General features: G+C 45.7%; 1 protein-coding gene across 1 annotated transcript in view; it reads right to left on the bottom strand.

The window, feature by feature from the left end:
* Positions 1–21,483, bottom strand: part of SIM1 (SIM bHLH transcription factor 1) — a 68,474-nt gene that overhangs the window by 45,442 nt on the left and 1,549 nt on the right. The window contains exons 3-9 of the mRNA XM_046005599.1: positions 12,156–12,238; positions 8,660–8,749; positions 7,996–8,104; positions 7,755–7,840; positions 6,834–7,033; positions 6,515–6,621; positions 5,693–5,840 (exon numbers count right to left, since the gene is read on the bottom strand). Coding sequence (XP_045861555.1) covers positions 5,693–5,840; positions 6,515–6,621; positions 6,834–7,033; positions 7,755–7,840; positions 7,996–8,104; positions 8,660–8,749; positions 12,156–12,238 — 823 coding nt within the window. The remainder of the gene's footprint in view (positions 1–5,692; positions 5,841–6,514; positions 6,622–6,833; positions 7,034–7,754; positions 7,841–7,995; positions 8,105–8,659; positions 8,750–12,155; positions 12,239–21,483) is intronic.

The following is a 21,483-nucleotide window of genomic DNA, read 5'->3' as shown; positions in this document are numbered from 1 at the left end:
TTAACAAAAACATAAAATATTAAGTCTGGTTGCAGAAATAAAATAATTAGGCCACATTTTTTTTTTACAAAATGAAAATGTCCTTAGTGAGACGGGGAAAAAGATATATTTTTAATTGAATGTGACTGAGAAGAGAGCACTGCTAAATTTAAACCACTACATTGTCAATATCTGTGCGTATTTATGAAGCAGCAGCACAAAAACAGCTTTTTAATTTTCCATCATGAGATCAGATGAAAGCCTATCCAGAAGCTGGGTGGGCTGAACACAGGCCTCACCCATTTAAATCCATCTACCAGATAATATCTACCAGAAAATATCTACCAGATATTTTCTCCCCTGCGACCACCTCTGACCACCACCTTCATGCAGAGGAACCTGGCATACAGTAGGAGTCAATACCCCAGGCTTTAATCCTGGATTCCCCACTTATTGGCACATTTGATGTCAGTTTCCTCACCTAGGAAATCCCTGCCCTCACCCTCCTACAGAGCTATCAAAGGAGCAAACTAGGGAATGAATGTGACAGCTCTTTGAAAGAAATATTCAGCTTTTGTCATGATGCTATATTCAACATTTGTAATAATAATAATAATACAAAATTTGTACATAAATGATGAATTCAAAACTAAATACAGATCATTTTGATAAAAAAATTACAATAAGTAAAAAGGATATGAAGGATAACATTATTTAAGTGAGTACTGGTGGTATGAACTATGAAACAGACTAAATCTCCCAGCTCTTTCTTTTAATAAACTGTTTTAGAGGTTATAAAATCACTATTAATTGCTATTAATAGTTTTCATTGTTATAAATTACCTTTCATTCAAATGTGTCTTCAATTCATTTCTATAATCAGTCACTTACTTAAAAGATCATTTGAAAAGGACAACTGGGGCTTTGATGTTCAATATTATTATAATAAAGATTAAACACAATTAAGGATCAAATCTAATTTACGCGTATACATTAGAGCATGATTATTATTTTTAATGATCAAAAAATTAAATCTAAGCAACAAGTGCTCCACAAATCCAAGGCATGAGAGTAAATTATTTTATATTTTGCTATGGCTTGCTAAGTCAAAAGGCACTTCATTTGACATTATTTATAATATAAAAATGGTTTTGTTAGCCAGAGAAATAAAATCTATTTCTATAACTATATATATTATTGGTCAAGTTTTTAAAAAGCATTTTCTAAACTTTCCTAGTAGTAATAACAAAAACATCACTGGGGCTTTAAAATAATAAAAAAATTTTTTAATTTAAAAGCCCAACTTAGCACTATTCATACACCTGAAAGAGCAAACTAACATGGACATATTTTAATATCTGCTGCTTTGTGATAAGTTTATACATAAGGCTTTATATTCACAGAATATGTTAATACTTAAAGACCCTTTTTAAATGTGGGAAATAAAAAGATAAAATATTTTTTAAATAAATAAATAAATGTGGGAACTACAGAGGTTTTATAAAAAGAAATGCAAAAATATTGGACTTGCAATAATTACAATGTAGAGACCCATTTTTTTTCTTTTACATGAAGGAAGTTATGTTTGGCATTAATTGGCATTAAGTTTGGCATTTTGCCCAAACTTTTCTATAAATGCAAAGGATTACTTAGCAGATAGTGTTGCATAGACCACTAATTCAAATTGTCTATTTGTTCTGCTTTTTGTAACTCTGAAATAGAAATTTTAACATAGAAAATTCCTATGTGTTCAATGAATCACTCTAAAGCAGTTTGTGAGATTTTCCACTACAACAACTTTCAATCCTAAACTTAGGATGTAAGCAGAGAAGCCTCCCTCACCAACAAAGAAGGGTTAAAGATATTGCTGTGATTCCAAAGTTACCAAAATAACTCTCAAAATCTCTCTCTTTTACTTTCCAGAGAACAATGTCAGAGTTGTATTAATTTATAATTCTTACTAAAAGTCTAATTTAAAACACACTAGCATTTACAACTATATCCCACGGAAGTCCCCTCACAAAACACCAACTATCAGTCAGCCTACTGAGGTCATATATCAGTGAGTACTTGATGAATGTCAGTGACAGATTGTTTTTAATGGCATCAGTAAACTAGATCTCATGAACATTTTTGTAACCTTCTACACACATGTGCCGCTATAAATGGTACAGTGACTATGTAAGAGAATGTTATTTAAGATGAAGAATCATGATGTCTGTGGCTTACCTTGAAATAATTTAGTGGAAAAAATTGCATATACAGATAGACATACATATAGATAGAAAAGGAGATAAAACAAAATTGGCTTATATTATAGACGATGTGTGGGTATTCACTGTATTTGTCTCTCAATTTTTCTGTATGTTTGAAAAATTGATGTCCTTAAACATTTTAAAATGGGATTTTTATACTTCCATGATTTATCCTTAAAAGTAGATTTTAAAAGTTTTATTTTTATAACATATGAAGTTTAATAACCTAAAAAGAATCAAGATTCTTCTTAACTTTTCTAGAAATTACTTTTCATAGTTTATTGGGTGTTCCACAATTTCAATTTTCTTCACATTGAGTACTAAAGTTTTCCATCTGAACTGGCTATGAATAATTAGTACTACTAATTAAACAAACCCAAGGAAATATGAATTCAAGAAAATTACTCAGTTTTTACACAGAATTCCTTATACTCTCCATAGTTGTCTGGACATTCCCCAACATTCAGTGTTACTAGACAGTATCTCCATTCATCTATCCTCGTGAAAATAATCAGGGAGAATGGCCTGTCCTACTGAACACTTATTTCAAAGCCTATGGACACTCAAGACCTATAAGAATGATTTTTTTTTTTTAATGTGGAACATAAAGCTAACAGGTATGTGTGTCTTACAGAAAATCATGAACTGTTCAGTCATGGTTTGAGAGAAACCTTTTGTTTTGTTTTTGTTTTTGTTTCTGAGTTTTAATGAAGAGTTGTATAAGCTTTAGGGACCCTCAAGCACCCAGAGAAAAACTAAGAGAGTTTTTAAAAATTTAATCATAGTGTCCTCTCCCTCTCTGTAGATTTTCAGAACACCAACATGTGTGTGATGGTCGTACAAAGACGGTTACCTCAGCCTCTAAAATGCCTATATTCACAGTTGCCGCTGCTTATTAGAACAAGGTTACTGAATATTTCTATTCATCATCACTTTTGTCAGATAATAATGATGGGTATTTCTAGGCATATTTTTTTCTAGGCATATTTTAACTTCAACAATAAATTGGCCATCAGGAACTTTGAAAAATGAGTTTCTTATGAATGCAGCTTCCATCAATATGTCACTCCTTCATTTAACCAATGCTTATTTAAAATTCTCTCTACTTTCATGATACGACAATCCCTGAAAAATGTATGCTACTAACATGTCTAAATTGGGAAAACATCTGGCCTGTCCAATTGTGGTTTTAAGTACATTGTTTGAGGTAGTATATTTGGAAAGAATTCACTTATCATTCTCAGGCTGCAAAGAGAACTAGCCTTGAAAACAAATGTATGTGGTAGTTCACTGCTACCATAGAGAATCAATAGCCATCTATTTAATTTGCTAAGACAATGTAAATTAGTAACTTCCAGCCAGATGTGTGATATACACATCAAACAAACTGCAACCTGTTCGTTATGAAAATCCTGTCAACACACACAGAGCCACTTGATGACATTTCGTCTAAGACAGTTTCCACATTTGCAGCTATAAAAATTGTCTTGAGAATTTTTATACAAAGGATTGGAGTTGAGACTCATAAAAGGGTAATCAATTTCAGCTTTTCATCTTGCGTGCTTCTATGTGTTTATTTCCATTTTCATTCCAAGGTATAAAACATTGAGAAAAATATGAGCCATGCTATTTTTCCTTCTGTAAATCATTTATCCTCATTATGTCTTTTTAATCTGATATAAAGTTGGTAGCCTAATCCTACAGCTCTGGAGAAGTGTGTGAAGTGAAGAATGACAGAGTCCACAGAAGAAAGGAAGTACACTTATCCACTGGAAAACAAAACAGAATATTTCAAAATGACTCCAAACATAAATTAAGCTTACCCATTGGGAGGTCTAACTTGCATTCTGATCATTTATATGGGTCTCTGTGACTATATACCCTGCTGTTTGATAAAAAATGATTACTAACCACAGGCACCCACCAGAGAACAGAATGTATGTATGAGGCTTGTGATGTCTCAGACATACAAAGCACCTTCTTAAAGAATGTCCATTTCCTTTCCATGGTAAGCAGACACAATTTTTCACTCCTTAATACTTCTGTTTCACAGAGTGGCTTATTTTATGAATTATGTTTTGCCATTTTCCCTGATGTGTACTTTGATAATATAAAAAAATACATTCATAAAATAGACGGTTATGTTTCATGATACCCAAAATATTGGTATGTTTTCTGCTCTGTATTAAAATCCACAGCTTTCTTGCTACTACAAAAACCTAACAGTATTTATTTTAATGCCATTTATTAAATCAAAGGAATAAAAAGATTCTTCTTAATAACCAGCTATTATTCTTGAATACTGAATCCTCATTTAAACCAAATTCATTTCCCAAGTCTATTGAATTAAATTTTCTTATTAAACAGGGCACAGAGTAAATAGTCTATTGCCAAGCACAATTTTTTCAAGCACTACATTTTTAATTTGGTGATTTAAAACGAGGTGGAATGAATCTAGTCCTCATGGCCTATTAGTATAGTCTGATTCCAAATAGTAACCCTTAACCAACTTCCCAAGGAGAAAATAACATTTCTACTAAGCGCTGGGTGTGTCAGTGCTTCCAAAGTAAATAATTCCTGAGGTCCCCTAAAATCACAAGAATTTCAGTGACTACCCAAAAAAACCCAGAAACTGTGCACACAAAAGGGCTCTTCATAAAGGCTTCAAACCTGAGCAATTCAACTTCACAAACATTGTACAGAAGGCGCTTTCTTCACCAGCCGCACACCAGACCACGTGATCAGCCTGCCAGGCCACGGCACGGACCAGAAACGATTGTTTCTAGAAAGAATAAGGCTCCAATGCCGCCACCAAAGCCGTCCAGCCCAGCCAGCTGTGCCCATTGCTGGCACCCTGAGACCAGCTCCTCACCTCGTGAGGCGGTCCCAGAACACGTGGGGCCTGGGCACCCACCAAGACTCGTGGCATTAGCCTGGGTCCCTTTGCTTTCTGGAGGTTAAATTCACACCCGTCTGGTCATTTAAATTCCCATTGCGGTTCAACGGAAGAATCATTCTCTCAGAACTCTTAACTTTGGAGACTGGTTAAAATTAAGAACTTCAAACCCAGATTTGAAAAAGTGAAACAGATGTCCTGTTTGTTAACCATAAATGGCTCCGTACGTCGGACCCTTTCCTCTCTCTCTCCCTCTTTTTTCTTTCTGCCGCATTAAGTTTTATTTAATGCAGAGTTCGCTTAAAAGGTTAAAAGAGAGAGAGGGAGCAGAAAGCAAATATAGACTGTAGACGGAAAAACTCCTAAATCTTTCCCTGGAATATAACTTTATAAAGATGAACGTGCTCAAGCTGCTGCCTCCCAGCACAGCCTGCATTGGGGTCAGACCCTGCCTGTGCCCCAGTGGACCCCAGTCTCCTCTAACCCGCAGTGCCCACCACCTGCACCCTCTTGGAGACCAGGGTTGCCTGGAGTGGGCGAAGTGTTCCAGACTTGCACTCACGTGAGGACATAGTTGACGCTGACGATACAGTGCGGCCTGGAGGAGCGGCTGTTGTGGACGATGGTCGCATAGCTCTGCACCCATACCCAGCCACCATGCTTCGCCAGGAACCTGTAGTACTTGGTGGTCACCTGCCCCTTCACAAGCACTGATGGGAGAGACAGAAGGCTGCTGGGAGTGAAGAATCCAGCTGCTAATCCGGCCCAAATGCAAAGCCTGGCGGCGGCGGGACTACAGGTCCCTATGGGCCCTAATAACCGTGCCCAGGCAGGAGGGAGAGACAACCCCAGTCCCAAAGGAATAGAGTGTTCTGTTACTTTGCATCACGTCCTCCAGTCCCTTGCGATTGGCAAAGGGGTGGGGGACGCTTAAAATTGGGGGATTTCCCCTTTCAGCTTTCTAACTAAGGAAGGTGGGTCTGGGCAGCTGAACTCCCAGGCTCAGGGTCCCTGTTCCTCGAGATTAAGTTCTATCAAAAGCTTATCAAAGCTCTATCAAAAACCGAAGCAGGTCGGTGCACGTGAGCCAAGTGGCCTAGCTTCAGTTTATTCCTGTCTTCCGTGAGGTTTGCAGCGGGCAGGAGGGAGGCATAAAACCCCTCCTGGGGGAAATTTACCCAGAAACTCGGAAACTCTTCCCGCGGACGTGAGAGAAACAAGGTTGGGCTCAGCTTGGGAGCAGCCTCTCCCTGGCAAGGGCCTCGCACCACCACCCGGCTACCAGGGCTCCCACCCTCCCGCATACTGCGGACTTAAGTCACGCCCTCTCCCCTCCCCGCGACGCGCGGGGCTTAGTTCCGTGTGGGTAGGAGCGGTGCCTTACGCAGGTGATGCGCGCAGCGCAGGTGGAAGGTATCGCAGCCGTGCACGTGGTGGTACAGAGTCTTCTCGATTAGGTCTTGAGGTTCGTACCCCGTCAGCTCCGCCACTCTGCGGAGAGCAATCCTCGCGCATAAGCTCAGAGTGCTGAGATGCCCCCCACCCCGGACAGCCATCTCAGATCTCCGCGCCCGCCCCGCTTCGCAGGGCCGAATGAGTCGCCCCGTCTGCAAAATGGGCTCAGAAGGTCGAGGAAGAGCTCTCAGTCACTAAGCAAGACCCCTCTCCCGCTAGGGTGATCCTTTCCCGCCTCGGCCCCCCACCTGGAGTCCAGGAAGATGAGCTTCATGTCCAGGCTGGCGCGGAACATGAACATATTGCTGTGCAGCTTGATCTCCGTGACGGCGCTGGGAGGCAGCGAGTGGCCCACGGCCACCAGGCCCACGTTCTGGTAGCAGCCGTCGAAGGGGGACATGTCCAGGCTGTACTGGCGGATCTTCAGGTAGCCACTGCAATGAATGACCTGCAGCGGAGGGTGACAGGTGACAGGTGGGGGAGAGACTCAGCCCCAACCAGGAAACATCTCCAAAAAGGTGGGTAAGGGATGGAAATACTTTTCGACTCCCCGGGGCCACAAAGGCCGTGTGGGCCTCGCCCTGCACCGAGGGGTCCAAAGTTATTGGAGCTCAAGCGTCTCGAGGGAATGACTGTCCTGCCACGCAGAACTCACCAGAGAGCGTGTAAAAATGCAGAGGCCTGGCAACACCTAAGGACCTGAACTCCTCAAAATCGGGAAGTGGGGCCCTGGAACCTGCATTCTAATCGGCTTCCTCTCATTGAACCGGAGAAGCGTGGATTCAGGCTAAAGCTCTGGTTCGTAACCCCTCTGGGGTCGGAATTGGACGCTGTGAGTAAACTCTAGAATCCGCCAAAATGACCCACCGTTTCAGACGTTTTGCACACCCCTAAAGCCCATTATGGGCCCCAGATTAAGAGTCCCAGCGGCCCGGCCTTAACCAGACACAGTGAAACTAAGTCTTAAAACTTAGTAGCCCCCAAGTGTTCACAAATTACAACTCTTGAGGTGCTCCCCGGCAGGCAGCGCTGCGAGGCGTGCGGGGGTGGGGGAGGGGAGGCCGTCGGGGCAGTCGGGGACGCAGCAATGTCCCTCCCACGCCGCAGGCTCCTCTTGTCCTGCCCTTTTCCCCTACACGCGGGTCGGACTGTCCCTCTCAACCACGCACTTTGTAGCCACCGCAGGTGAGGCCCGCGTTCCTCTTGGCTAAGACGCACTTCATCCTCAGGAAGAAGGAGCGCTCGATCTCATACTCTGGGAGAGAGGAGCAGAGGGAGGGGCAGGCCGTGAGCCAGGGAGATGGGTGGTGCCGCGACCCAGTCCCTGCCCCCGCCCTTGCCCTGCCTACATGGGGAAAAGCCACAAGCCAAGGGAGACAGGCCCAGGTGTCAGAGGCACGCGCTGCTCACCCTGGACGAAGTGAGAGTGGTAGGGCTGATGGGCTGTGAGCACCGCGGTCATCTCGTCGTGGTCCGCGGGGTGGATGTATTCGTAAATGCTGTTCCCAGTCAGCTCTACCTGTAAAGAGGTGGGTATCAGCTTCTCCGAGGTGGAGGAATGCCCAGGCAGGGCTAGAAGATTGGACCAGGGTGTCTACGGGGCTGTGAGGACAGGAGCCAAAGCTTCAGGGTCAGCCCTGAGTTTTAACGCATTGTGCGGTTGGCTACCTATTGCAGTCTATCTAAGCCTCGGCTTCCTCATCTGTGAAAGGAAATAATAATAATAATAATAATAATAATAATATCATGGTAATTACAGTAGTAGTACTAGTAGTAGCAGTTCTCTGGCAATGTTCTGGTGAACACATCTTTAGACGTTTTTAGACATTTTTAGACTTCAGTAAGTAACCACCACCCACGGTGTTTGACTTATGGTATGGACTCTAAAAGGTAGCAGGATAAGGGGTGAGAATAGGGAAGTAGAGGAAAAGGGAGATGCAGACCTGCCAGCTGAGATGTTTCCAGTCCCAGAAATGCACACATAAGAGCTCTGGGAACGCACCCCGACCCTTACTGTGGATCTCCAGCTCTTGGTGTAAACTTGGAAGGCTGGAGGTGTGGACCACTCACCTACCTGAGAAAGACCCAGGTGGACGGAGGCTGTCTCTGAGATGTACATGATCTTCCCATCTGGGGCCACCACAAAGATGAAGCCATCCAGGGTCTAGGAAGATAGAAACAGAGTTGAATAGGCAGCTCCCTGGGCCATGGGGCTGAACATTAGAGATGTTCAGCCAGAAGAGCGGACAGAGAGGGTAGAGAGGCTGGTAGGACATAGGGCATAGAATACCTGCCGCAAGAGTCCCTCTCTTGTTCATCCAAATATGTAAGCATCTGGGACATACATGTCATGCTACAGCACAACTGGGTGATGCCCGGAGGAAGTAGCTGGCAAGACTACTGCCCTCCAAGACTCAGGATCCACCAAAATGGATCCATATCTATTACACACACACACACATATAGGGGACAGGGATCACAGCCTGCAATAAGACGTGGGTAGGTTCTTGGGGTGATGATCACTGAAAGAATGAAAGATTTCCTGTGTCAGTCTTGGAGGTCTCCATAGTGGTGGCATCCTATAATGGAAAGAATACCAGCAGGGCTTGGGAAATGGGCACTGAGCCATATGGAAGGGCTGGTAGTCTGAAGAGTTTGTAGACAGAAAGAAGGCAGCTGCCTAGTAGCTCCAGAAAGAACCTGGGAAAGGGGATTTAGGAAATGAGAGGCTTTCCAGGCAGCAAGTCTGTAAGAGTAGTGGTATAGTGTTTACATATGTGTGTTTACATTGATGTGTGTTTACACTGATCAAACTGACAGACTTTCCATGAAAGAAACTCCTATCCTAGACTTTCCCTATCCCCCTATCTCTGTGAATGAGGCTTCAGTCCGGGCAGTGGGGACATAAGGATGTGTCAGATTCTGCTCTCACGTTGCTGGAAGTCCAGCAGCAGTGCCCGGCTAAAGACAGACGTAATGACAGCACAGCTGAAGAGACAGGGTTGTAGGGGTCCAGAGGCTGAGTGGCCAGAGGCGTGGGGGAGAATCAGAGAGGCCTCAGGGGAACTCTTTGAGCAGAGCCTTGAAGTGGACGTTTGAACTGGAGATGAGAGGAAGGGTATCCTAGGTAGAAGGAATGACTTGGGAAAGGCAGGGTTTGGGGGGCAGGAGGGGGTCTCTGGTGTACTCAGGCGTGATGGACTGGGTGTGCCAGAGATGGGTTAAGAACGTACACCAGTGCCGGGTTTTTGGAGAGTTTGAGCTATCAGTCAGAGGAATTCAGAGATGTTCCTGTAGGCATCAGGTTTCCAGCAGTTTCTAAGCAGGTAAACAGGGAAATAGTATGCTCAGGGGTGTATGTGCACACATGCTAGTGTCTATATTTCATTTTGTTTTGTTTTTTAATGGCAGAATGTGGACGGTGACCTACAGGAGGGAAAAGTGGGGATGAAGAGTTCAGAGGTGGTTGACCCTAAAATTGGGTGGTCACGGGCAGATGAGGAAGAGGGAGAGTTTAAGTCAAAGATGGGTTCTAGTTGTGGGAATTTATAGTGGCAGAAGGGGAAGCTTTGAGTGACTTCAAGGTGATTGAATAGAGGGTAACACCATAAGCCCAGATTGAAAATTTAGGGAAGCGCCGTGAGTTTTTCTGTGAGTGGAAGACTGGAGGAGGGAAGTAATGAATTCTTGTCCTGGAGATGCTAAACTTCAGGTTTATGCAGATTTCCAGTTGGCAGTAAGAGAGAAAAGTCTGGGGCTCCAGAAGGGTGTCTAGACTGAAAACCAGCTGGAGTCATGCAAATGTGGGAAAGAAGTTGAGGTGATGGTGTTGGCTGAGATTACCCTGAGGCCTTGAAGCTGTGAGAGGAGAAACAGAGGTAGAACTTTGGGGAAATGCCAGCATTTGTCATCAGACAGCAGTGGGGGAAACCAGAGAAGCAAGTAGAGAGGGAGAAGAATCTAGGAAATTGTGCTACTTTGGAAGCCAAGGGAGAGAGTGAATGTCGAGGAAGCAGTGTCACCTCTGTCGGGGACATCCCCAGATGTTCTCTTTTCAGTGAGGTCCTCTGCAATGTCCCCATTTGAAGTGGCACTACTCAAACACAGCCCCTCCCTCCCCCTTCTTATTTTTCTCCACAGCCCGGACACCACCTGTTATGCTAGGTAATGTCCCTGTCTGGGTTGGCAAGGCTGCTCGCCTTAGAATGTAAACTCTATGTGGGCAGGACTTTCTGTCTGGCACACATTGGCCTCCTATATTTGTGAAGTGAACAAAGTCAGGCAGGATAAGAGATGAGCATCTTTATGCTGATATCAAAATGTGACAGAGCCTGACAGAGCACAACAGTTAGGAGAAATGCCAGACCGCAGGGGTGTGGAAGTGAGGGGAGCAGGGTGAGTGATGGAAACTGAGAGATAATTAAGTTCTTCCAGAAGTGTGGGATGGAGAGGGAAGAGACTGGGCAAGAACTGGAAGGAGTGGAAGATTGTTTGGGTTTTGTTCTCTCTCTTGTTTTGATGAGGGACATTAGAGGGGAGCATGGAAAGATGGCAGGAGTGTGTTGTTGAGCAACAACTGACGAAGTTGTCTCTGAGAAAAGAGAGGGACGCTGCCTTTCTGTTTAATTCAGAGGGTTGGAGGCCAGGCCTGTGAGGGAATGCTTACACTGGCCTTTCTGTGCTCTGTGGCACTAGGATCTCTTTGGTCTCCAGGACTGAGGGGGGGACGGAGTAGCAGCGGGACAGGGGAAGACATGAGATGCTGGTCCTGCCCGGCCCAGGGGGAAGAAGCCGCTCAGAGTCTCACCGTGCTATTTAGGTCTGAGGCTCCCACATGAGGAGCTGGCGGAGGACATGGATAATGATAAGGGGGTGGAGGATGGGAGACAAGTGTCAAGCCTAAAAATGCCACCGGGAGTTTTGCTATTTTAAATATTTGCTATGCGACTTAAATGGGCAACGGGCAATTTAAAACGGTGTACACTGCAAACAACGCTGTAATGGGCGCCTCCACATTAAGTAAACTCATTACCTGGGGAGCTGTATGTGTGTAGGCAGGGTCTGTATGTGGGTTGGGCTGGCCTGGGGTGAGAGCTCATGGAGAGAGAGGAGGGAGCCCGAAAGCTACAGGGAGGAGAGGAAAGAGTTGGAGACGCAGCTGGACCTGGAATGTGTGGACTCAAAGCACTGATGGGCATTTCTACCAGATTCCCGCTATGCCTGTGTAAATCCTTCATTTCTGGTGGTTTTGCAGCGTGGCCCAGCGTGCTCAGTTCTTTCGGCCGAATGGTGTCAAATGGCCACCTCCCTCGGTTCAGTCATCCTGGTTTGGGACCTTGAGGGACTCCCTTCTAAACCTAGCGTGCTCATTGTCACCTTGCCTCCCTCTCTGCCTGGAGAGGTGCCATCCTCACTCAATGAGGTTAAGAGCTCAACGTTTTAATTTTGTAAGGAGCAGTAGGGACTGCAAGAAGGCCACGTCTGGGACCCACCCCATTTCCCTAAAGATCAAGCCCGGTGCGGGGCCAGGCACCTGAGCCCTCAAAGCCTATGTGCTGACGCGCTGCTACCTGGAGCAAATGGGAGCCCAGTTCTCTGCCCACGTTGTCCAAAGGGCTGGTGCGACTCGAGTGGCCCCACGCCTCGCCGAGCCCTGTAGAGACAAAGAGACAACCTTTAGCGATGGGACTCCGACCTGGCTAGCAATTTGAGTCTAACCTCTCGGTTATTGTCACACCCCCAAGTTCGTACGCACGACCCTATGGCCCCAGAGATCGCCGGCACCAGGACGGCCTAGGATGCAAGCGGGTAAATTTCGGCCCCGCCCTCTCCACTTATAAAGGACTGCGTCGAGGTCAGACTCCCCTTCCCGGACCGGCGCTGGTTTCTCAGGGGGGCAGAGCCCTGGCTGAGCGCCCCTCCAGGCAGTACCCCAAGTGGCTGAATTTGAGGACCGCCTGTGTCGAGAAGGGGCCGACACCGAACCCCCGCGGTTAACTTTTGCATGGGTTCACTAGTGTGGTTAGGGGGGTGAGGGACACTATTTCTCTCCCAAAGTGTCATCATCTTCCTTATCAGGAGGCAGAGGGCGACCGCACATCCAGCAAGTGCCAGGAGCGAATACCTGAGGCTTCGAGCCAGGTCCAGCTGGCCCTTGGTGGGCTTTCTCATTGGCTGACAGGCTCTCCGGCCGTTTTCCTCCCCTAGCGCCCTGACTTCTACTCCCTCCGTAGAAATCCGTTTGCTTGCGGATGGTTTCCGGCATCAACATCCCTGAACAATCCTTCTTCCTCTGCATCTCCTCCTCCCCACCCTGTGCCTGTCCTCGATTTACACATCCTAACCTTGCCTTTAAAAAAAAAAAAAAAAAGTATACGCTTTTTTGAAGTTACTTTCAAGTGCTTATACCGTCTTAAGCAATATTTCCTGTTCCCTATTGGATATAGACAATCATTCATTCAGTTTCTCTACTTCCCAGGCACCATCTATTAACAAAGACAGCCCCTTTCTCTCCTTGAGGCTACCACGTTAAGATCTTTCCAGGCTTTGCCAGAAATCATTTCGTCGATGATGCCTAAAAAAGACAATTCTCTGGATACCCATGGCTGATGTTTTAAAAAATTAATACGGAATCTGCTATAGTACCTGTTTGCAGAAAGAAAATGAAAAAAAAAATAAGGCAGAGGAAACTTGAGACAGAGGTTATACTACCTGTAACTACTTACAGGTAATTTTTTTTTTAACAGTGTTGCTGCTGAAATTAATTTAACTTGGTAGTTAAACTCTTTTATTCTTCCACCAATAAACAAGGTTTAACATGACAAAAAGAGGGGTGATTTACTGATTTACTGCATTAAAATACAAATCACCAGGAAGTCCACAGTGACAGACACACTCACATTGTAATATGGGGGTGAGGGCGGATCTTTCCGAGTAAAACATGGAGTTGGACTCTTAAAATGTGTTGGCCAGGAGCTGCTTCCTCAGCAAGCGATCAAAACCCTGGTAACGAGTAACCAGGAGCGCCCCTTAAGCTCGAATCGGGTCTTTCTGGGTGTTTGCACATCTAAATAAATCTAACGATTTCCCCACCGCTCTGCAAACACTGAAGCTCCCCACCCGCCGCCGCGGGACTCCTCTCCCTCCCTCGCCTCTTGTCAATCCCTCCCGCCTCTTTAGCCCGCCCCAGTTTCCCTCCCTGGAGTGACACCACTGCCCAGATGCTAGGGTCCTCCTGGACTGTTTAGGAGAGCCTCCGCCACAGCCACCTATACCCACCCCTTCGCCGTGTCACCTTCCCTTCGCTCCTTGGGTCTCGGCCAAGCTATCCTGCCTGGTTTCCGGCCCGACGCGTTCATTTTTCTCCTCGTTGCTCACACACCCACCCGAAAGTGGCGGAAAGGGAGGTGGGGGTTGTTGGTTGAGGAGGCCAAACTGGGGGAAAGGGAAAGGAAACCTGCTGGTGGTGCTGGCTGCTCGGCGCCCGGGCCGGCAGAGGCCTGGAAGCACCAAGCTGTGCGGGGGAGAAGGGCCCGGGCGCTCCCGGCGCCCTGGGAGCAGGCAGAGGCCTCCTCGCGTCTGGAATCTGGTCTTCTGGAAGGGTGCGAAGCCTGCGCTTGGGGCCAGCAAACGTCTCTATTCTAAAATTGTGAAGTTCTCCCAAGTCGGCTGGAAGCAGCACGGGAACGGCCTCCCGACCCGAATCATTTGAAAATCCCCGAGCTGGGCTCGGGGTTAAGTACTGGTTCCGAACCCCAGCGCCAGCCTCTGCTGTTTGTTGTCTCGGGTTGCGGCCTCATTAGTATGCGCCTATGAGGGGAAAATAAGACTTCCCCGCAGGTTACTAAACAGCTGGCCAGGCGCAGGTTAACAGGGGCCTCCCTCGCCCTCTCCTGCCCCTACCCCCACACCTTTTAGGGAACCTTTTGCTTTCACGGAGCATTGCCTTCTCTATGTTTGCGGTTGAAATCGCCGCCACACGGTTTTGTCTGGGTTAATGTTTTATAAGGCACTGGCTGCCCTCCTCTCCCTGCCAGGCTTTCCTGACCTAATCCTAGGGCTGAGCTCGCCCTTCAGCCTTCCCAGGACACCTTCTGAAGCCCCGGGTCAAGGGTTCGGCCTCCCGAAAATCCTGCAGTGGGCCAGAGACCCCTCTCCCCGGACCCCCTCACCTCCAGCCAGCGGTGACCCGCTCCCGCACCCAATTTCAGTTGGCGAGGGGGGTAAGCTGAGATTTCGTTTCTGCACTTGACCTACCGCAGAAAATTCACAAATCCTTTGATTGTCTGTTTAAAATGAGGAGGAAACCAGCTCCCTTTGCGGCAGGATTACAGTGGGAACAAGATCTAAAGATTCTCTTGTAATTCGGTGAGGCCGAGGGAACGGGGTTTTTGCAAAGGAGAAAAGGAGCTCTGCGAGGGAGGCGATAACTAAATCGGGTTTTAGACAAAAGGATTTTCCCCAGCTAAAGTGGCCGAAGACAAAGGAAAACATAATCTATTTTGGAAGATTTCCAAGATATGCCACATTAACCTTAGCAGATAAATTTTGCTTCTCCCCTCCCCACTCTTTCCTTAAAGTCTGGTTTATCATATTTACATAAGTAGTATTAGAAGGGATGTATCTATTATGGATCTAAAGGGCTAGCTCACATTTCATGTGAAAACCCGGGGCGAAGTTTCACTCTTACCCTCAGTGCTCGGTTGAGGCATTTCCATTTAAATACCCCCTGACCCAAGGATTACCTCAATGGACTGACTGCACGGGTTTTGTAATTTCCTGAAAATGAGATTTCGATTTATAAAACAAGAAACCAATTAGTAACCAAATGAGGCGAAGTAGATCCACTAAAATTGACCTAATCCCACAGGCACAATTTAGGCCCGTTCTTGGCGAATGAATGATGAGCCCCAGTCTAGCGTGAGCTCAAAGCATCATCCAGCTGTGTTATTACAAGCAGCAAAAATAAATTGATCGAGCTTTTCCTTCGGAATGAATTTCATACCCTTGACAAAATATAGATTACAGACCTGGCATCACTGCCTCCTTCACTCAGACAGGAAGAGGAGGAAGAGAAGAGCTTGGTCTACTGTTCTTTTCCCCTTTTCTTTAATAAATAAACTATATCTCAATAGAAACGTGTCCTCCTTATAGTAGTTCCCAGAAAGCTTCATCTGACTGACAGATCCCGATATACCTTTTAGGCAATATGGGAGTGGGAAGGGGACTGGAAGAGCTGTCCCAGGATCTGACCACAACTTGGTGATTGAAGTGGGAAAAGCCCTTCCGGACACAGCTCCTAACGTGGGATCCCAGAGGGACTTGTCTCAGCCACCTGGACTCCTTCCACCACCCCTGTCCAGCAACTTAGCGGTCTTCCTATTAGGGCTTTGGGGGCCTCAGAAGCTGTGCTCACTGAGGAAGAGAGGGATGGATATTGGGGGCCCTTAGACAAGTCCTTAGACCTCCAGGAGCGGTCACTGGATAGAAGGCTGCTTCCTGCGTCTAGGCATACCCACCCTCAACCCTCCGGCGCGGTGCCCCTGCGGGCTCGAGGCCCCCTCCGGCCACCTGGCGGGTGTGGCCGACCTCCTGAGGGCGAGGATAGCAGCGCCGGCTGGGCTTTGTCCCGCGCAGCAGCCTGGACACTACCCTGTGTGTCCCAAACCCCCCTCTGTGTTCTGCAATCCGCCTTGGCAGTGAGTGCCCTGCTCTCCCCTGCGCGCCTCTGAGACCCCTGGCCGCGCCCGGGGAATCCACTAATGTTAGTTATAAATCTGGGGTGGAGACTGACGGTCACAGCATTGATTGTCTCTGCACCCTTGCTGCGCTCTGGCCCTGGAGCTAGGGCTTCCAAGTTTGGATGGAGCCGGCCAGCAAAGCTGGTCTTCCGCGTCATAGGCTGCCGTGAAGAGAACAGGAGCTAAAGGGTTTCAGGCTAGTCTCAACTAAACTGTGGGACGAAAATGCACGCGGGGTTGACAACAGTGCCTGCGTGACACTGAAAAACGTCAAGTGGTGTCTCCCCAGGGCTCCAGGTTTTCAAAAGTGGCCGGGAGGGGCAATGCCATCGCCCCAAAGGCAGGCGCGGGTGGGCGGACGGGGTTGCCCCGCTGTTCAGGCGTGTCCGGCTTGTGTTCCATTTTGCGGCCGGACTCGACCGCCGCACTACGGTCCGCTCCGGCAGGATCTCGACTTCAGGTTTAAACAACAGACCGACCTTGGGGCAGTGGCCCAGGCAGCACGAATGACGGAGGGAGCACGCCCGCACCGGCCCGGCCTCTGCTTGGGCAGGCGAGCTGGAACGTCCTCGAACCTTGGAGGGCAGAGACCTGGTCTGGACCATGCGGAGATTCCAGCTGGCGCCCCCTCGGCTGCGGCCCCCCGCGGCCGGGAAAGAATGGGCCTCACCGCCCCAACCTGGCCTTCGAGTAGCAGCATAACAGGCTTCTCCCCGTTGCGTGCTTCGTTGCGTACCCGAGCGCGGCAGAGGTTTCTACAAGGTCTCTGTCTCCGGTCTGTCCCGAGCCACCGAGGTAGAGCGACTCGGAGCCGGACCGCCTCCCGGATGGGGACTCCATGCAGAAAGTTTGCTCTGCACTTCTCGAACAATGTTTTAGTACTAAGTAGCAGCCCCCTTGCTAAATACTTGAGGGTTGTCCTCCGCCCACGGAGAATTTAAAATTCCATGAATCAGAGACCAGCAATGGGTGGACAGCTAACATCATAAGGTGTTAGTTGGCTCCAAACCTCATTCTCTTGAGAAATACCTGGGCCGACATAGAGAAATGCAGCCAGAATCCGTGAGCTCGAATTGTGTCCACTTTTGTGTCTGCAAAAGCTCCAAGCTGCCGAGATTTCCCCCAGGTTTGAAAAATAACTCCCCTAGAAATCATATTTGTCCTCTGGAAATTTAGTGTGATTTTAGCTTCAGGAGTGTGATTGTGCCCTGCTTAAAAGCAACTTGCTATAGCTTATAATGCCCTGTTTTGTTGTTGTGATTGTTTTTATTAGTGACCGCTCCTTTTAAAGAAAAAAAAATATATTTTTCATTGATCTGATCTACAATTTCTAGCACATAAATCTGCCTTGCAAATGCTCTGTACGGAGTTTAGTTCTGCACTCTACATTTTAAGTCAACATCAAAACTGGAATTAAACAGAGAAAACCAGCGTGGAGCGTAAACTGGGCTTAAAGGCTTTTAAATGAGAAAAACTTCTGTAAGAAAATAAACATGGAAACCTAATGCTCAATCATTTCCCCGAGCAGCAAGAAAAACAGCCTTAAATCACCCATCCACGTGGGAAATGGGGCCTCTTTTTCTCTTTCAGTTCTGGGCCTCAAAAAATTATAAGGCGATTAAGGATTTCAATCTTGAGGTGAATATTATAGAAAGGGTCTGTGGAGGTTTGTTTAATCATCCTTGTCCTTCCAGCCTTTGAGACTCCCAATCCTGCACAGTTACTAATTTCAATTCTGTGATTATTTTTATTTTCCCAAGACATCTTTACAATGAAATGGTAGTGTGATGTTACCAAGATTCCCAATGGCTATAGATTTGAAAACATGTCTAATCCTTTCAAAGATTGTTCAGCAAGCCACTACACCCCCAGCCAAAACTGTATTATATCTGGATAACAAATAGATATGTCTTTTTAGTTGAATTTGTCTTATTTTGCACACAAAAGCACACCATCTTTCTTTTTTATCCCACTTTTCTAGCTTTGGTAACACTAAAGACATACATTTCTCAAGTTTTTTCTTTGCAAGGTTATTTCAGAATGGAATATGCTGCCAATGGGAGATACGCAGTTTTAATGATTTCACAGTAATCTTTCCTGCGTTTTTTTAAAAGTATGAAGCCGCTGATCTATTGCTTTATTCTTAGTTATTCCAGTCACCCATATCCTGTTCCTATGTTCTCAATCTCTCGTTTTTCTTTCAAGAGCTCAATTTTATCCACTCAGATAAGTGAAAGCTGCAGTTTGCCCCTAGACAAGGAATCTGCAGGAACCTGGGGGAGGTAGGAACTATACTTAATGATGGGGGATTAACTATATTTTAAGAATTTGTTTATTTTTTCAAATATGAGTATGGAAAGATTTCTGTTGATTTAAGTCTTTTGATATTAATAAGTACTGTAGATGACATGTAATCTGAACCAAAACAGTGGAGTTTTATAGTCATTGTTGTGCCTATAACTGAGATGTCATCAGATTTATAATTATTTCAGATTATATACCTTGCAAAATCCCTATGTTATATGTGACAGAATGCTTACCATGATGAAATAGCTCTTTTACTCTATTTTTAGAAAAAAATGTAAGACCTATATGTTCTGGAATGGGATCAAGATAGATGTAAACATGAACTACATCTTCAAATTCTTTCCATTTCTCGTTACTAAAAAAGGGTTACTTCCACAGAAAGCACCCAGTTTCCCCCACTGCCATGGACCCGGTCTTGTCAACTCGCTGTCTTCACTGCATAGCTGAACCCAAATCTAGCACCCTCTGCAGGTTGTGCCTGGTTTTGCCGCTTGTGATTATTCCTCTCCTTTGAAAGATGTTGGGATTTTGGGGAAGAGGGGGGTGTTGTTATCGTTTAATATTTTAAAGGGCTGTGTCTGGGTTTTGGATTTTTGAAGCTGATCTATCCTCAAAATTAAAACCTTATCTCTAGGAGCCAGCTGTTCGGATGACCCTGTCCAACTCACCGGTGGAGACTGCCAGTGAGTTATGAGCTCAACAGTAGCTGGAGAAATAAATGATGTGCCCAGAGTTCACACATCGTCCATCCCCTCCTCCCCATAAACTCACACTAGTCCGCAGGAGAAGGGAGAGGGGAGGGGCCCCGGGCTCCGGAAGAAGGTGAGGGGGCTGCAGAAAGCACAGTCACCTTAAAGTAACCACAGGGGATCTGCGCGGCCACCAAGGGGACCCCAGAGGGAGTCCTCGCCAGTGCTCTCTTTAAAAATAAGTTGGCTAACAGAGTTTACTTTCTGTTCCTCCTATTTATCACGCGATTTATAATTTGTGAAGTTAGCACTTAAGGCAGCTTGCGCTCTTAGAAAACAAAACCAAAACAACACAAACCAGCCCGAAACCCTCCCGGCCGCGCCAGCCAGGGATCTGCACGACAAAGACGGGCGCCCCCAGCCCTCTTTCTGCGCCCGCCCGGGAACGCCGATCCCCTATTCTTTTTCTCCCGCGATTACCCGGAGCCCCACAAGCAGCACCATATGCTTCTTCTGATCAAACAGCGAGCCACATCGGCACTGATAATTGACGAGACTCGCTAGAAATCACGCAGAAAGGGAGCCCACTGAGACCACAGGGGCTGACAAATCACTGCTAATAATCCTGTTAGGAACAGCGCGGCCAGCCGAGTTCGCAATAGCTTTATTTTTATAAAGTAGGCGCTGACAATATAAAAGACAACGAGATCTCTTTAAAAAACAAAAAACAAAAAAACAGAAGGCAGTGTAGCATAATAGTACTTTCCCCACCAGCAATTCTAAGCACAGTTTGAATGGGAAATATGGTTTTTACTATATAAGTGCCCCCTTTCTTTCTTTTTCTTTCTTTCTTTCTTTCTTTTTTTTTTCTTTTTTCTTTTTCTTTTTTTTTTTTTTAACTTTTCAGGAACTTTAGGTTTTGATTCCTCTCCTCCCGTGGTTTCCAGGGTCAAGTGAGACTGTTCAAAGAACTGCTTTAAGACAAAACAACTATGACACTACTTGTAGTTATCCGGTAAAACTGAACTATAATTTGAAAGTTTTCCTCTAGTGCCCCTGACTAATTTGTCGACATGTTTTTCGAGATTTTGATTCAGATAATAACTTCTAGTCAAGATCAAACAAAGTGAAACTCCAAGCCCGATAATGGCTATTTCCTTCCCATTTCCTTAAAAGAAAACAATAGACCCCAAACACCCAAAATCAACAATAACAAAAACCTCTGCAGGTCAAATAAGACATTCTGGTTTGTAAATAAACAGGGTTCTTTCTCTTGGAATTTTTTGTTTGTTTTGTATTCTCTCCTTTATATTTCCCAATCTCTCTCCTCTAGCAAAGATACATCTAAAATATTTTTAAAATCTGTACATATTATTTGAATGTGGGTAAAGGAAAGGATGGGGAGATGGAAGAGAGAAGTATTCTTTTCCTAGTGAGTATATATGATTTTATACAGGACAGTGTTCTTTGAAGGGTGCTCTATTCCCACACAGTGAATCTTGATCATCTAAATACATGTTTTAAATCATGACCAGCTCAGCTGTTCTTCCTTCTAGGCCTTAAAGGACAATTTTCCCAGGACCCATTTGCCAACCTGCCTCCTAGAAGATAGTTTCCAAGCGGGCTAGTCTTCTTGATTCAACCTTAAGTATTTGGATCCTAGCCTATTATCTCAGAGATTATATATACCAAACTCAGAGTTGCAAATCATGAAGCCCCAGAGTTAGTTTCAGAATCTGTGAGTGTCTCAAAAACTCAGAATAAATTTGCTATAAGCAAGCAAGAGACTGGGTAAATTCAGGACAAATTTGTTCCTAAATATGCCTGCTTCTCTTCTGTAGAATTATAAACTTAGAAATTATTATCTAACTTAGCTAGCTCCATGTACATGGGTCTATCTATATGTAGCAAAAATACAAGAATTTGGCAATGTTCCTGCCTTCTGCTAGATACAATTCTAACAAGAGGAATTAAAGAAAGAAAGGAAAAAAGAAAGAAAGAAAGTCAGTCAGTCATGTTTGGATTACTTGTACTTTCAGTCAAGCTCAGTATCCGAAGTGTTGACAAAAGCACTGTTGGGCTGCATCCCAACCAAACACATCCGATGGATGGGAGAGAAAGTATTAATGCGGAAGTAGAAAGAGCCACAAAAAGGCAATAGG

This window comes from Meles meles, chromosome 5 (genome assembly GCF_922984935.1).
Source record: "Meles meles chromosome 5, mMelMel3.1 paternal haplotype, whole genome shotgun sequence".
Lineage (NCBI taxonomy): Eukaryota > Metazoa > Chordata > Mammalia > Carnivora > Mustelidae > Meles > Meles meles.
The sequence above is the reverse complement of the archived record's forward strand: the minus strand, read 5'-3'. Positions and strand labels throughout refer to the sequence as shown.